The 18,090-nt window shown below is 40.7% G+C and overlaps 1 protein-coding gene across 1 annotated transcript in view; it reads left to right on the top strand.

Moving 5' to 3' along the window:
- Nucleotides 1–11,930, top strand: part of gpr83 (G protein-coupled receptor 83) — a 39,294-nt gene extending 27,364 nt beyond the window's left edge. The window contains exons 3-4 of the mRNA XM_085355951.1: nucleotides 8,519–8,652; nucleotides 11,213–11,930. Coding sequence (XP_085212077.1) covers nucleotides 8,519–8,652; nucleotides 11,213–11,930 — 852 coding nt within the window. The remainder of the gene's footprint in view (nucleotides 1–8,518; nucleotides 8,653–11,212) is intronic.
- The last annotated feature ends 6,160 nt before the right edge of the window (nucleotides 11,931–18,090 follow it).

The raw sequence follows: 18,090 nt of genomic DNA, 5'->3' as shown, positions 1-18,090 counted from the left end.
TTCCTACAATAGCCCGACAGGCAGGGCAGAGATAGCCCCGGGACGTCGGGCTAGCGATATTGCGAGCCCTGTATCTGATTGAGGAATCACTCATCTTTGGAAAAGAGTTTATTACAGAGAAATGGCTCTTTCCAAAATAAAAGCTATACTATACGCTTCTTCTGGGCTATATTCTCAGCAGCATATTAAACATATCAGGTCCCCATAAGGAGAATCATGTGCTAACGGCTGTCTAAATGACTTGGGTAAAGTTTGTAGCATGTGTGCTTGTTGTTTTTGTCTGCTTCCACTTGTCTTTGCACTAGGATGATGTCGGCATAAATGTGCAGTCATATTTGTTGTGTTGCCACTAGTGTTTTCAGGTTAATCTCGTTGAAATGACGTTAACGCCACAACACGGCAAATCTCCGTTAACTAGCTACCGCCGATCGCCCCGTGCATGGGGCTGGACGGCCAACACGTTAACGAGCTAACTGCGCTAACACACTAGCTCCCACCCATGTAACTGAGCATTGCGTGGCACATCCAACATACTGTTTTACTTTAGTCCATGACTCGCTTACCTTCAGGGTCATACGTCACATGAAAACCAAAATAGTTCCAAACGCCAGATCTGAATGAGGGTGGGGGAGGTTCAATTTGCCATGTTGCAAGGAGAGCTTAACTTCTGTCTCGCTAGCTTGCCCTGCGCTCTTCCTTCTGACTATGCTGTCTGTGTTGAGCGCTCAGTGGATCTGCGCTCGACAGTGCAGCCTAGGCGGAGTAGTCGAACGCAGATTCACTGAGCGCTCAACACAGACAGCATCGTCAGAAGGAAAGTTGATAAAATAAATTACAATTTTGTATTGTTCAATACATATGCGTACCGAACCGAAAGCACTGTATCGAACGGTTCAATATCGATACGAGTATCGTTGCACCCCTATTGTCCAGGATCTGCTCTCCTTGTTGGTCATGAGCTAATCCACAGTCTACAAGACATGCGACTGATAGAATTGGTGGTGCAATGTAGCGTGAGAAGATGAGCTGTTTGTGGGAAGCAAGCTGGGACTAAACAAAGAAGACGAGATGTACTTGAAAGTAAACGGCTACAAAGGAGCGAGGAAGTTGTTGTCATGGCAGACTGCAAGAGGAAGAGTCCGCTTCCCCCGTCATCTAACAGGCTTTTCCAGATTCCTTCCAATATTGTGCCGGTTTCTGTCAGTAATACTGCACAGCTTATCGGTGGAGATGTTGAGGGGTGCTTTGATCATATCCACACTTTCATGTACAGCAAAAACTTGCTAGAGATATAAGATATTATCAATGAGGTTGTTCAGTCTCAAAATGGTGTGATCCTACTTACTGAGTCAAGTGTAAATGTAGAGTCACTTTTCACACCCGTCACTGCCACGTCAAGGAGAAGGCATCTGACCGTGTCACTCTTGGTATCCTGTTGGGGGTGTGGTTTTGTTGGCTTCATTAAGCAGCAAACTCCAGGTCACACTCGGGAGGTTTGCAAGCTGGAGGTGAATCAAATGGGATGAGAGTTAGCATCTCAAATTCTGAGGTCATGGTATCCCAGGTGGACCATTTGAGGTTTTGTTCATGAGTGAAGAGAGAGATGAGCACAAGATTGACAAACTGAAATGGCAAAATATAGGCCGAGGAGCTTGGCATTTGTGAATAAGTCAGAGTGGAGCCTCTATTCCTCCACATTGAAAGGAGTCAGTTAAGGTGGTTTGGGCATCTGACAAGGACGCCTCCAAGGTGCCTCCTATTTGAGTTGTTTTAATCATGTTATGCTGCAAGGAAGCCCTGGGGCACACCCAGGATATGCTGAAGAGCGTACATCTCTCGGCTGGCTTGGAAATGCCTTGGAGGTAGCCAGTGAGAGGGAAGTCTGAACCTGCTGAACCTGGATCTAGTTTTTGCCTTGGCATCTGCCAGACCCACTCTATGCTTGACTTGTCAATAGTAGTAGTGCTAGTAGGCAATAGCAGTTTTGTTTGTACAGCACCAATCCTGTACATATAAATAAGTTGACAAGTTCACAGACTATTTTGCAGGTGTCTCCAATAATTATTTAAAGTTAGTCACTGTAATCTTATTTCTGCTATCTCTGCCATATTTCTGCAGGGTTTCCCACTACACAAATGTGCTTTTATCAAAGTGCAAATCAGCATTACTGTAATCCTGTCAACATATGTGGAAAAAAATTAACAAATTAAATGCTGGTTGGTGTTTATATTATTTGAGTTTATATTCCACTTTATTCGGATTTTGGTAATGTGAAAGATTAACTCCAAGATGCACTTTCTGTACATTTGGAACACATGAATGTGAATAAAGAAAGACTTGGCAGAGGCGAGAGATGAAAACACACTATCCACTTTACCTGTTCTTTTCAGGGAAACATGTGATTTATTGGTAGGTATCATAATAGAAGCCTGTTAGAATTTGATGGCAGAGACATCAAGCATTCTGTGAAATCACAGAAGTGTGTGTACCTGTCAATTACAGCCAGTAGAAGTGTCATAGCCTTAAATGGTTAAAGCGTTTTTCCTTACGCTTTGGGCCAATTCTAAGACAACTAAAAAAAAAAAACCTGCAAAGGACAAGGCTGTGACTGGAGTATGTCTAAGAGCAGTGTTAGCCTCTCTGTCTCCACTCTCTCTTATTTTTAGGCATGAAGAGACAGCAAGGTGTCACAGTCTGGCGGTGTCAGACTGTATTAATTGTGAAGAGTGGACCCAAAATGCAGACACGAAGGAACTTGGACCAAAGCTTGAGTATTAACAAAAAGCGAGCCGTTTAACAAGGCTGGTAAAAGGGTACAAAGAAAAGGCAAGGCAAACTGAAGTAAACTAACATCAACCTAAACTGGGAGAATTAAATAAATTAAATAAACAACAAGGAAAAACCTAGACATGAAACATGACATGGCAACCTTGGAGTGAACAACAGACGACCTGACAAGGAATGAACAGAAACACACAGACTAAATACACACAAGGGTGATTGGGGGAAGTGGAAACACATGGGGAAACAGCTGGCACTGGTCTGACATAACGAGACAAAGGAAGCAAAGCTGACTACACTGACATAGGACACAGACTTTCAAAATATAACAGGAAACATGTGACGCAGACAAGACAATATAAACTTGACAACATAAGACACGCAGCATGAAACACAAAGGGCAAAGGGAGAGGGAAACTTAAATACAGCGGTAGAAGACACAAAGGGAAACTAATAAACAACTTAGCTACCCTAAAGAACTCAAACATATCATCCAAATAAACTAAAACTCAAAACGCTGGGTCAACAGACCCAGGAAGGTGACAGCAAGGGCCACTTTTGGACTACTGTCTAAAAACAAAGCAGCAGATCAGACTGTGCTGCTGAATTGGCTCATGAGTTATTTAACATATTCAGCTTCTCGCTATCTCTGTGCTCTGCAGCTTACTGCCTCAAAGAATCCATTAACATACATGTGACCCTGCATTAATGACTTCAAACCAACAGTTCTAACATCTGTGGTCACTGAGTCATTCAAGGATCACACTTGCATACCTGAAAACCTGATCAGCTCCGCTAATGGACCCCTAAAAGTGTGTATACAGGGCCAACAGACCTGCTTATGATGCAGTGACTCATCACAGTGCTGAAACTTGGAGTTATCTGTTTATATACATTTCCTTTGTGGACTTTTACCACCTGAAATCCCGTTAAGCTTCCATAATAATCACTGGACATGTATATTGACCCTCTACATCATAGGTGTCAAACTCTGGCCCGCCATACCAAATTACTATCAGAGCTGGCCTACTGGTATTATACAGCTAATATATATATTGTCTAGTATTAGGCTTTGCTTGTTCCATATTCAGTTTTTAAGCAAAATGTGTTTGAGTCCATAAGAAAAGATTCATTCTTATATCTGGAGGAATAAATATATTTCAACAAATATTAACGTTAGCCCGCGACATTGTTCCAGTTTTGAATTTTGGCCCACTGTGTATTTGAGTTTGACACCCCTGCTCTACATCATGAAAAGTATAAACAGCATCTTAGTAACTTTAGGGCACATTATTAAAAACAGCTCTGATAAAAAAAAAAGGTGACATATGCTGCTGGTAAGTATATTTTTTCTCTGAATCGTGACTCTATATATCTCACTGATGAAGCTGAGGGAGTCTAAAAATTACCCTCTGTAATATTCTTAATTAACAAAGCCACAAGCTTCTTGTGGTTCTTGTTTTTGCTTTAAATGCATTTAAATAGTATTTCTACATCTCAACAGTGTTTTCTCATTCTAATTGCAATATTTCAACTTTGCTCCCAGCTGTGGAAAGATAGGAGCTGTGCAGTCATAAGTTTGGGTATGCCTGTTAGTTCAAGGGTTATTCAGACTTTTTAATTTAGTACCCACATGGTAGAGCAGCACTAAAGACTTGAAAGCTATGTGCCCTATACGCCTGCTGTTCAAATGCTGTTTCTATTTCTGATATTCGGATAATCAGGAGATTGCTGACTTAGATGGAGGGCAGCTGAATGAAGGCCCAGTATGACATAAAGATCATTTTGACCTGTGAATCATGCAGCGCTACTGCAGTACAGCGTGAGAATAAACATATGGAGTTCGATGTAACAGGTTCTCTTTAAACAACGCAGAATGTTTTTGGATTGCCTAAAATAGCCACCATGTGACAATGTCTCAACCAGTTTTATGAGACTGTGACTTGTATTTACTTTCAGTTAACAAGTGAGTTCAGTGGTACTGCTGGCATACAGTGGCATATAACCAGCAGTGAGACGTGGCAGGTGTGTGAAGTTCCGGTTTTTCAGTGGAGAGGGGGAAATGACTCACTTGGAAATAAGTGACATAATATTTTTATATTGTGAACTCTGGTAAATTAGTTTTCCACTGATTGACCTGTGCTGCTACTGGTTCTAAGGTTTACTGCATTTTGTGGGTTTAGTCAGTTGCATCACGTTGTATGTTACATAAACTGTCATGGAGGCTTCTTCAGTTTAAAGGAGAAAGAATACTCTTTCAAGGATGTCAGTGCTCAAATTTTGGCCCAAGGTGGCAATCTATGACCACTGTGAATGATCATAGTTGAACAGAGTTGGTGACTTCTGACACCTACAGTGCAGTTTTGAGATCTGTTTCCAGGCATTTCAACCCTTACTCACATCTACCTCGGGTGACCTCGGTAGCGAAAATGATTGTCGAATGAGGCAAGTTTCCTAATGAGGCTGTACACTTTGGCCCTAGTGACAGTAAAACCTCGGCTCGTGTGATGGACCACCTCCAGAGAGTGTCCTTGTCTGGGAAGACTCGGGGTTTTTATGTTTGTCTTCCTTTTCCTCTCACTTGATTTTTTAGTTTTCTTTCTCCACACAGGCGAAGTGGTGGGAAAATGCTTCCATGGGTCATCAGGCGTGGCCCTCTCTCTGATTCCTTGTTCTGAGTCTCCTCATCATCCAGAGTATTTAATGGCTGGAAGTATGGCAGATCTTCGTCAGATCGTTACACCTCCCATGGTGGTAATTAGGCTATCCATGTTTGCTTTCCATCCGAGTTATTTACATTTATTAATTTCATTTCTCCCTCTGCCTTTTTGGAGTTAACTCCGTGAACCTGATTTCTTACTTACCTGCATCCCCTCCAAGTTTCACTCAAGACCCCAGCCACACTCATAGCCATGCTCCATGCTGCTCGCCTTGCCTCTCTGGGTGCCTGCTTGCTGTTCCATCAGACCATCCACAATTCACATCTCAAAAATCTGAAGTAAAACTTATTTATCTTACCTTCACTCTAAAGACAAAAGATTCTTAAGAGAATCAGAACAGCTTAGTGATTTGTCCAATAAACCTTTTAAAACTGTGAGTTAAGACTGTGTTTTGAGTCTGTCCCCTGCATTAATAAGATGGGGGGATAATCCTCACAACAGTTATCGCTCTGGCTCATGGATGAAAGGTGAAATGCCTTGGTGAACCTTAAGAAGTTGCCATCTTTTCAAGCACTAATAAAATTAGTGCAAAGGTAGAATTTGTCCTGGCACTCATTAGCCATGATGAAATAGGCACTTATTCAGGAAGCTATTTTGAGACATTATCTAAATTAACTTTAATTTCAGTGGTCAAAAGAAAATGGAAACACATGTACAGACTACCCAGTAAAACCTGATTTAAAAAAATATAATATTAAATGCAGACTTTGCCCAAAATATAGTTTTAAACTTTTTTTTTACCTCGTATGTCTCTACTGCTACTCATGACCTCATCTTTAAATAACCACAGTCTGTCTGTGTCATTGTTACCACAATGCTGCACAATAGCCAGTAAGACCTGTACTTACTGTCCCACGCACGTTTGAATTCGTTCCATAAGTCTTTACTCACACCCCTTCAGTGGTACTCGCTAAATGCTGAAGAATCAGAATCAGAATACTTTATTAATCCCGAAGGAAATTAGGGGAAGTACAAATACTGCAACTTTATTGACATCTGTATGCACGAGAGTGATGACAAGAAAATAAGGATGCTTGCAGAGTCTGCAAGTGGCACCATGGGATGACTTTACTTTCACTGATAAATCCTCCAGAAGGACTAGCAGGCAGCAGTAGATGAAAAGTGAACTGACTGATGGCATATTTTATTGTATTAAACTGCCTGTAAGATTTTATTAGTCAAAAACTGAAGGTGTTTGAACACTATTTCAGAAGGTCTCAGTCCACATTAATGATACTAAAATGGCTTATTTATCCAAAAATCTAGAAAGTTACTGTGGCAAAAAAACAATATTAATGCATCGCAGAGTAAAAAAAGCTAAGAAAGGTAAACAAATTACACTGAAGATGTAGTTTGGGAGTAAGAAGACCTTTTTGCCTCACAGCAAGGTCTTAGGTTCAAATCCAGTTTGCATGGTACTGTGCACTTGCTGCTTACACAGTTGGAGCTGGAGAAACTGGAGAGTGGGGTTTAGCTTAATTAGCAATTCTAAATTGGCCGTAGGCGTGAATGTGAGTGTGAATGGTTGCATGTCTCTGTGTTAGCCCTGGCAGATTGGTGTACCTCTCATCTCGCCCTATGACAGCGGGGAAAGGCTTCAACTGAATTGGATAAGGGGAAGGATGGTGTAATTGGGTAAAAGATCATTTTTTGAAAAAGCGATTAAACAAACCGAAATTTAAATATGACAAAATGAAGAGCTTGGGTCTAAAATGAATACAGGCATTATTGTGTGAGATGGTAAAGATTTTCTCTATGTATCCTAGTGGCAGTGGAGCTGAAGCATAAATTAGAGAAAGTGTTCAGTTGTATGTCCAGTAAGTGGTGCAGAGGATCCATTAGTTATGCCATAACTCCTGGGTATACAGCACATTTAAGCTCTGCTTAACCACAGTAGTTAAAAAGAGCCTTTAAAATATGCAAAGACAAAAGACAGTTGATTGGTATTTTAAGACGTAACAGTCAGCAAGTGTGGAAAAAGTCAGTTATGAAAGTTTCTTTGGGTGTGGTCCGGAAAAACATAAAATAGAAGGGAGTCATATTAGAGATACGAATACCAACAATTACCTCTGCTGCAGAGAATGACTTCATCAGAGCTACCAGGCTCAGAAATTGCAAATCACCACAGAGTAGAGCGCACATAAATACTTCCCAGAGTTTAATTAGCAGGCACATCCAAACGTATGGTGTTCAGAGGCGATTGTACAAATCAGGCCTTCATTGTTGAATTGCTGCACAGAAACCAGCACCGGGGGAGAACAGGACAATTATAACTGCTCGGTCCGAGAAACACGAACAACTTTAGTTTGATGAGCCAAAATTAGAGATTTGCTCCCAGCTGGCATGTCTTTATGAAACACATTGAATCTCCATAATATGGGTCCCAAGATAAAGCAAGAAGGATGAGATCCTTATTTTGAGTGGGATTGTATTTGTGTTTGCAGCAGCTTAATGAGCCAAACCATCTCTGTACACTTTGCAAGGACTTTTTGACCAAGAGGCAGCGTGACTGCCTAACTTGACCAAAATAAAACTTTAATTCAAGGAGGAAAAAAAAAGTGTATTTCAACAGTTATGTCATGCTTTTTGTTGTGGAGAAGGCACAGTATCTGGCCAGTATTTTTAATCTTATTGAACTGAAGTGAACAAAAAGCTTTTGTTTCCTTCCCTTTTCACTTGCTCTCCTGACTAATCTGTGTATCAGGGACATTTTGCCTCCTCACTCACACATCTGCTCATCGCTAAATACACACCGAGACCTTCCTCTTGTGACATTTTATTATCTTACGTTCCACACTGTAGTTGGCTTGTGGCACAAACAAAAACAGCCAGAGGCTGAGAAACAGCAGTTGGCTATACTGCAATACTACGCTGTTTTCGACTAGTTGGAGCCACGCTTGTAAAAAAAAACATACTCTAATCTTTCTTTCTACTTCCCTGGGCACAGACTGGTGATTGATATTGATCTGAAGTGTATGCATTTGCACTGACTTTGATCTGTGTGTGGTGATTCTCAGGTGATTTTGCATCCTTTGAGGCCTCGCATGTCTCCTACACAAGGTGGTGTTTGGGTCGCCGTCATCTGGATAATGGCCAGCTGCTTCTCCCTCCCACATGCAATCTACCAAAAACTCCTGACCTTTACATACAGGTAAAATGATTCACAGTCATTATGTAGAGGCACAATTCAGTGAGGTTAGCTATGGAGATGGAGGTTCTCTACTTTATGTACTGATGGATGTGGAACAGGTTTGCTCTGTGTCAGATTTAAAGGGAAAAAAATCCGAAAAAGAAATATTGGCCTGATTTAAAAAGAACGAACTTAGTCACAAGAGTTACAGAAAGTAGGCGAAAACAGTGGCCAAAAGTCGACACAACAAAGTCAAAGAAGCAAAATGAAAACTGGAATGCTCAACTTGGTAGCACAAAAGCAGTCTGGCAAATTGGAAGAGCTACACAGGAGTTATATCTACAAAGGAGACTGATTAGCTAATTGAGAACAAGTCACACGTTCCCAGAGTTCAGAATTCAAATTTCTGTGCAAGCAGAAATTAATCGTATACAAAGAATTTCTTTTTTATCTCTTAGTATTTTACTCTGTGAAAATGTATTCATCTGTGCACTTTCCCTTTTCACCCAGTTTTAGGCTCTTATCAAATTTTTATATGCATTTTACACACAGTGTGGTTGCTTTTAACAAAAAGCATCAAATTCCACTGGGCTTTGAGTTACATACTAGTGAGAATCAGAGCAAACACAGATGAAGATTTGCCCTTAAATACACCAAAGACTTTGTGGTTGTGAGCCTTCTGTGGGGTGTGAAGCAAGATCACGGCTGAGTTCTTAATGAATTCATTAACTGGTGTGACCAGTTTTTCCTCCAAATTAATGTGGATAAAACCAAAGAAATGTTTGCAGATATTTGTCAGAGGTCCCTTCCCCATGCACTCATGTCTGATTAAAGGGGAGGAAGTGGCTTAAGTATTACTAATATATGCACTTGTATCCTATATTTCCTGCTCTGATGAATGTTTATCCATAATTTTAGTATAAAATTAAAAAGTCATACACAATATGATGAATAACTCTTTGGTTTAAAAAAACATCAGGTAACAATGAAAAGTGAAGAGCTAGAATAACTTTAAAATAACTATGAACTAATAAACTCAGTGGATCAGAGACAAATGTTGTTGTTTTTTAATTCATACTTCTCTATGAAATAACAATAGCCAATGATTATTAATATACAGTACTGGGTAAAGGCTCGAGCTGCACCACCAGTCAGACTTTCTTGTAAATTTAAAGTGGTTTAACTCTCCAGGCTTTCTGAAGGTCCGTCAGAGTTTTTATTTGGATATTGGCAAGGCAAGTTTATTTATATAGCACAATTCAACAGCAAGGTGATTCAAAGTGCTTTACAGAGACATTAAATAACAAAAACAAATAAAAAAAATATTATTATTATTATTATTTTTATTCAAATGCAGCTGAGAACAGGTGAGTCTTCAACCTGGATTTAAATAAGCTGAGTGTTTCAGCTGATCTGAGGCTTTCTGGGAGTTTGTTCCAGATATATGGAGCATAAAAGCTGAATGCAGCTTCTCTGTGTCTGGTTCTGACTCCGGCTGATTTTTCACTCATTTTCAGTCCAGTCCTTGTACCTGACCATTTTCAGAGGAATGTTTGTACTTGTTACTTAACACGGTACTATGTATCATTCAAACATATAAAGGAACCTTACTCAACAGATGACCCAGAAGTGTATCTATACATGAGAGACATTAAGAACAAAGAACCAATTTTCAATTGTAATTTTAGGAACTTTATTTTATTTTAACCAGCACCCTGTCACAAAAGTGCATCATGTGTTTTATTTTCTTTAATTGAATTTGTTAAAAATGGCAAAAATAATAATATTTGATAGACATAAACTACTATTTTTGAACTAGTAATGTGATTCATGGTGTGTCCTTAAAAAGATGTGGAAACTGGATGAGAGTTTAAAAAAAAAGTGGCAGGCCTAAAAAAACCATCTACAGCAGATGAGTGTCAAGTCCTTAAAAATAGGAAAATCTCTAACAAAGACCTGCTGCTTTACTGTTCATGACCTGAGAGATGCATGTGTCCCTTTCAGTTTCACTGAAGTTCATTGAAACCTCATAAGAAAATGGAAGGGTGGCTGTCAAGAAGCCATTCTTGCTGAAAGGATAAGGGTGATTTGGCATGTCACATTACACCAGACCTGCACTGAAAATCAAGAAATCCAATCAGAAATTTTGGGTTCGAATTGATGACTTATAGAAAAACACTGTAAGTCATGGATTGGCCTCTCCAGAGCCCAGGCATCCACATTATTGAAGCAGGCTGGGATCATGGTGACAGAACAGCCAACATCCAAAGAGGTGTTTTGAATGTCCTTCAAGAAGCCCGGAGAACTATTCCTGAAGACTACTTATTTAAATGAGAAAAACCTTGCCCAGAGAGTTCAGGCTGGGTTAATGAAAGGTGGTCGTACAGTCAATCATTGACTTAGAAGCTGGTTAGAATATTACAGCTTCAAGGTTTTTGTTTTGCCATATATAATCTGTATTTCCATTTATGTTTGCACATGTTGATAAATCATTGTACTTATTTCCCATTTTTCCTGACAAAATATAAAGATTTCTGCACAGTACTGTAGTATTTTCTGTCTTCTGTCTTTCTCCTGACAGTAAGGAGAAAGAGCGAAGCCTGTGTGTCCCAGACTTCCCAGAGCCGTCAGATGTCTATTGGCAGTACATTGACCTGTTGACCTTCATATTGCTTTACTTGCTGCCCCTCCTCATCATCACTGCCTCCTACACCATAGTGGCCCGTAGACTGTGGCGCCACAATGCCATCGGTGACACCACAACAGCTCAGCATGCCACGCAGAGAAGGAAGCGCCGGAGAACACTGGCGATGCTGCTTCTGGTGGTCGGAGTGTTTGCCGTTTGCTGGTTTCCCCTCAACTGCTATGTGGTGCTGCTGTCCAGCCAGGCCATCCATTCTTCTAATGCCCTTTACTTCTGCTTTCACTGGCTAGCTATGAGCTCCACCTGCTACAACCCTTTCATCTACTGCTGTCTGAACCCCACTTTCCGTCAGGAGCTCCAGCTCCTCGTTGACAGGTGCAGGAAGAGACGACGGGCAGTGGTCGGCTTGGATCCGGAGCTTCGCCCTGCAGTACCTCACGCTCCATGTCACAGAACTGCCTGGCCCGACAACCAGGACTCCTCGAGGCCAAGGAACGTTTGGTCACACCCGGTCCAAGCTTCCTCACAGCAGAGTCACCCTTCTTCAAGTCAGTCCCACAACCTGAAAGATGCACATGTGCTTTTCACTGCCCGGCAGGCGCTCACAGGGAGGACCGACATCCTCTCAGTGGAGCCCATTGTGGCTGTGAGCTGACTGGAGACAATCCTGGACTGAACTGAGTTGTTTAACCTCTTAAGCCCCAAGCCTAACTGATGTCCTGCCTTTTGAGGTTAAATCTCTTCTAGGGCTTCATCAAATAGGGCAGAACATTTGGTAATCTCAGATCTGTAAGTCTGGGCCAGTAATTTCAAAAGCAGCAGGGTGTGGAGTGGCTTTTGTGGTGACTGTGAATTGCTGAAAGATGTGACTTTTTCTCCCCTGAAGCTTATAAAGCAACCGCTCCACGTTCACACATGCTTTTTCTCTTTTCACGCCAGTTTTTTATTTGATTTCCCTTCCTGATGTTTGTTAAAAACAATGTCCCCGAGCCTTGACAAATGGATAAAGCATTCATCATGTTACTTAAACATCTTTTTATATTGTATTGTGATGGAAAAAAACAAGAAAACCTTCACAGACTGGCTGGCAGGGTAGCAATGAAGTTCAGTCTCTGTGAAAAAAAAAATCCAATGTTCAAGTTTAACAGGATCAGTTGCTGTAAGATATGTCTTAACAACCTTGGTTTACCATTCAGGACACAAGGATGGATTCTCAGAGGGAAACTGAACCCACCTTAGCGTGAAAATATCGTCATATTTATCCGCAGACCACCTGACATCCATCCTGCTGCAGTATTTTTCCTTGGTTTTCCTTTGATTTGCTGTCATCTAGCCAGAGGATTTGTAGAATATGCACAGAGGGGGAAAAAAGAAACAATTTCCATCTTTCTTACACCCGAAATTGAATTAATCCAAAAGTGATTTTGGGTTGTGAGAGGTGAAAACATTAAAAACAAACTATCAAAGATCTAAATAGCACTGTGACATGACGAGAAATTGATGTTATGTTTGTCTCATGCATACACAGGTCAAAACAGGAAATGAAAAAAACTATCATTAATAACCTTTTGATTGATTTCTTGTATTTTCAAACTAGAAGACTTCTCATCCCATATTTTTTTTCTTTCATATTCACTGCAATGCTCCAGTAGACACCGCACAGTGTGAGGCTGATGATGACCATGATTAAATCCATCTCATGCAGCAGGAGGTGTATTCAATGTAGGTGGGGGGTCGGGGTGGGGTGGGGACAAATAATGATGAAATTGGCAGCGGCGCGGTGACCAGAGACCATGGGCGAATTGAAGCGATGGCTGGGAAACAACTGTAACAGTTAATGCTGACAAAGCCTTGTAGAAACTGAAGGATGCCACAGACTGATGAGAAGGGATGCATGCACGCGAGGGTTATCTGTCCACTAGACACCAACTGTCTATTTGGACAGAAAGCAGGGGGGGCGCAAACATGGACATTGTGGCATCACTTTTTGTTGGCATTTTTCATGCTTTTCGTATAAAAAATGTTGTGCAATAGGGTGACAGTTGTGAACAGCACAAGCAAAACACTTTGCAGGATTTTGTTAATGCTACTTAGGGTTCATCTGTGTTTTCTTACATGTGTGTGTTCTTATCTGTCTGTCTTTGCTTCTCTTTCTCTTGGTTTATTCAATCTCCCGTCTTTTTGTTAATGGGTTCTTTCCCGTTGCTTTTACTTTGTCTTTTCCTCACCTTTGTTGTTCCTCGGTTCCAATACCTCATATATAAGCGTTTCAATCAGGTCGAGGTCTGGAACACAAACAAATCATTTGTGTGTACGAAACGCTCTCCTGGAACAAATGGTAACAATTTCAGACATTTTCTTTGCTCATTTACACGTTATAATAAATATATTATCAAGTTAGCTTTACTTTGCTCCATGGTTTATCTCAGTGACTGCAATGCTCCCAGGTCCTGTGGTTGCAGAAGAAGCCTAAAACGTTACTCTTCTAGTTGTTATGCTGTGTTTGGCTTTCTCCAAACATGGTGCTGCACATCATAGTCAAACATCTCCACGTTGGTCTCATCTATCCAAAGACATTGTTCCACGGGTTTTATGGTTTGTTCAGATGCAACTTTGTAAACCTAAGCTGTGCTGTCATGTTCATTTTAGAGAGAAGAGGGTTTTTCTTTAAAAGTCTTTTTCTGATTGCACTACCAACGTGAGATGTAGCTCTTGTTTTTGTTTTTTCCTTAAGCATTGCACTGTCTGACCTCACCTGAATCCTCAAGAAAAACAAATTGCCAAAACTGCTGCTTTAATAAAGATGATCACACTTGCTAGCGATGCCTGGCTGCTCTTACCCTTCTAATTCCTATTGAAGCAGTGAGGCTGTACTTAATTTTTCACAGCATTGCATAGAGTCCTGTGAACACACAGATAACTGTATCAGCATATCAGCAAGTTTTGGCACAAGATGGAAAACACACAGCCAGTTTACATGATAATGGGCATTCCTAATTGGTCACACTGATCATTTGTTTACATGAGTCATGTAAACAAAAGTAGGTCCAGTGGATCGTATGCTAAAATAGCTAACAAAAAAGCACTGGACAGCCTTTGGTTAGTATTTAGAGAATTGGATCAGCTCTTTTTATAGATGGCATTTAGATGTTTTTGGGCCACTACACTCAGGAAGCAAAAGTGACCATTCAAATGCAACCACAGCCTCTCCCTCGTTCTTTTCTGTGGTCCCTGACTTCATTTCTCTCCTGTGATTCTTACCTGTTTTTTTTCTGTTCCCTTTAGTTTTTCCTCCTTTGGTTGTGTTTTGGATTTATTTTTAACTTGATTTTATCTTGATGTGTTTTTGTGTCAGCTGTCTTCTTTAAAGCTCGCCATTTTCCCTGCCAATATTTATACCCACTTTTGTCTATACAAGAAATCTCCTTCATTTTGTATTGCTTACATGTTTAAGTCAACATATGCACTGAAATTGTGAAAAAAGAGAAAGAAATCACTTGCTAATCTCAGGTAGACAGGTAGAAAGTATGGAGACTAGGTTAAAAGACACCAATAATCTCAGTGATGTACATTCAAAGACAGTCATACAATCTGAAAAACTCACATCGACCTTGAATATTCTCAATGTTGTATTGAACTTAAAAAAAACCCCCCATATACTTACTTTCTGATGCATTCAAAGCCATAATGCACGTCTGCACCTTTGGTAGGTATTAGCGTTACTCTGGCAATGAAAGGAGGCAAACTGTGTACATAAATTATAATATGTGGTGGTCACGCATCCTCACCAGCTGTTCAGCTTTGTATTTAGATTCATCGTCTCCTATTAAACATAATCTCCATCATCTACACGCACGCTGAGAGCATGTTATTGCAGCACCACAACGTTGCATAGACATTTTGTGCTATGTTGTCATGGCGATCACAGGTGAAACCAAGTATTTTGAGGGAGATTATATGTGTCATGCTTTCAGCTTTGAATGGTATAACATTGTGCACCAGCGTTGCTGAGTGAAACGGTTTAGGAGACTTCAGTGTTACTCTCGGGAACTCTGAGACTCTGTCTGATGTGACATTTCGGCGTCAGCACAGGCGGCCGCAAAACCTTTGTGTTCAGCGTTAACATAAATATCGTGCTCCCTCGTTTTTTTAATGTTCCAGTAGGTGAAAATAGTAACGTGTGCACAGTTGCATGATGGGTGTTATTGTATGCAAAAGAAAAACGGCGGCCTGTTGCTTGATTCGAATGAGCTTTGTTGTGGTTTGTTTGCTGCCTCGCGGGCAGAAATGTACAGTGGCTTGCAAAAGTATTCGGCCCCCTTGAACTTTTCCGCATTTTGTCACATTAAAGCCACAAACATGAATCAGTTTTATTGGAATTCCACGTGAAAGACCAATACAAAGTGGTGTACACGTGAGAAGTGGAACGAAAATCATACATGATTCCAAACATTTTTTTTACAAATAACTGCAAAGTGGGGTGTGTGTAATTATTCAGCCCCCTGAGTCAATACTTTGTAGAAACAACTTTTGCTGCAATTACAGCTGCCAGTCTTTTAGGGTATGTCTCTACCAGCTTTGCACATCTACAGACTGAAATTCTTGCCCATTCTTCTTTGCAAAACAGCTCCAGCTCAGTCAGATTAGATGGACAGCGTTTGTGAACAGCAGTTTTCAGATCTTGCCACAGATTCTCGATTGGATTTAGATCTGGACTTTGACTGGGCCATTCTAACACATGGACATGTTTTGTTTTAAACCATTCCATTGTTGCCCTGGCTTTATGTTTAGGGTCGTTGTCCTGCTGGAAGGTGAACCTCCGCCCCAGTCTCAAGTCTTTTGCAGACTCCAAGAGGTTTTCTTCCAAGATTGCTCTGTATTTGGCTCCATCCACCGTCCCATCAACTCTGACCAGCTTCCCTGTCCCTGCTGAAGAGAAGCACCCCCAGAGCATGATGCTGCCACCACCATATTTGACAGTGGGGATGGTGTGTTCAGAGTGATGTGCAGTGTTAGTTTTCTGCCACACATAGCGTTTTGCATTTTGGCCAAAAAGTTCCATTTTGGTCTCATCTGACCAGAGCACCTTCTTCCACATGTTTGCTGTGTCCCCCACATGGCTTGTGGCAAACTGCAAACGGGAATTCTTATGGTTTTCTGTTAACAATGACTTTCTTCTTGCCACTCTTCCATAAAGGCCAACTTTGTGCAGCGCATGACTAATAGTTGTCCTATGGACAGATTCCCCCACCTGAGCTGTAGATCTCTGCAGCTCGTCCAGAGTCACCATGGGCCTCTTGGCTGCATTTCTGATCAGCGCTCTCCTTGTTCGGCCTGTGAGTTTAGGTGGACGGCCTTGTCGTGGTAGGTTTACAGTTGTGCCATACTCCTTCCATTTCTGAATGACTGCTTGAACAGTGCTCTGTGGGATGTTCAAGGCTTGGGAAATCTTTTTGTAGCCTAAGCCTGCTTTAAATTTCTTAATAACTTTATCCCTGACCTGTCTGGTGTGTTCTTTGATCTTTATGGTGTTGTTGCTCCCAATATTCTCTTAGACAACCTCTGAGGTCGTCACAGAGCAGCTGTATTTGTACTGACATTAGATTACACACAGGTGCACTCTATTTAGTCATTAGCACTCATCAGGCAATGTGTATGGGCAACTGACTGCACTCAGACCAAAGGGGGCTGAATAATTACGCACACCCCACTTTGCAGTTATTTATTTGTACAAAATGTTTGGAATGAGTTTTGTTCCACTTCTCACGTGTACACCACTTTGTATTGGTCTTTCACGTGGAATTCCAATAAGATTGATTCATGTTTGTGGCTGTAATGTGACAAAATGTGGGAAAGTTCAAGGGGCCCGAATACTTTTGCAAGCCACTGTATTCTGTCTGTATTAATACTGTTTTGTTATTTTGTCCGAATGTTACAGGAATGTGGGGCATGGATTTGCTGTTTATTTGGCTGTCCTCTGTAAAAGTGTGGCCTCCATGACATAAAATACTGTATATTAAACACGCACAATTAAACTTGACACTGAAGATTCAGATTGATTTTTTTCTATCCCGGAAGGGAGGTTCTGTGTAATCGTTTCCATTTGTTCGTCTGTCTGTCAGTTTTCAAGATCTCCTTTTTACACATTTGAGTGATGGTAGATATCAATAACGGTATGAACTGAGGTGAATTTAGGTGAAAATCAGGTCAAGGCTAAGCCAAATGTGAGGATCAGTAAAAATTTGGACCATTTTCACTTGAGGGACATGGGTACCTACTAGTTTGGCTAAGCGTTTGACATTGACTTTCATTGTTAGCATCCATGGTCAAAGTTAACCTTGAAAAATCATGCAAGATATCATATGAAAGGGCATGCAGAGAGCTGTGCAACACTTTATGTCTCAGTATGTCTCACTGATGTCACATTGACACCATAAAGTTTTTAAAATTAAAACGCTGCATGAATGTATCTTAAAATCTCAACTTTTTACAGCTTATAGAAGACAAAGATTTCAACTAATTCTTCTCCAGTCATATGGGTAAAGATAATAAAATACACAAATTTAGTATGTAATGCTTCATGATCATAGATCACCGATCACAGTCACAGGAGTTAGGTAAAAGCTTTAGTTTCCAGTCTATCATCTCCAAACTTTAAAATAATATATTAGTCATTAAGAGAAAATGAGCACTTTCTGTGTTTGAGCTCTTTAAAACATTATGTTTTCAATACAACTTTATAATGACACAAAAAGATGAATATAATACTACATTTCCATATTACCAGTGCTAAAATCAGCACAAAACATCAAAGC

Source organism: Diplotaxodon limnothrissa, linkage group LG6, assembly GCF_057381915.1.
Source record: "Diplotaxodon limnothrissa isolate DT_005_m linkage group LG6, D_limnothrissa_male_GT1.1, whole genome shotgun sequence".
NCBI classification, from domain to species: domain Eukaryota; kingdom Metazoa; phylum Chordata; class Actinopteri; order Cichliformes; family Cichlidae; genus Diplotaxodon; species Diplotaxodon limnothrissa.
Note: the sequence above shows the minus strand (reverse complement) of the source record. Positions and strands in the feature narration are given on the sequence as shown.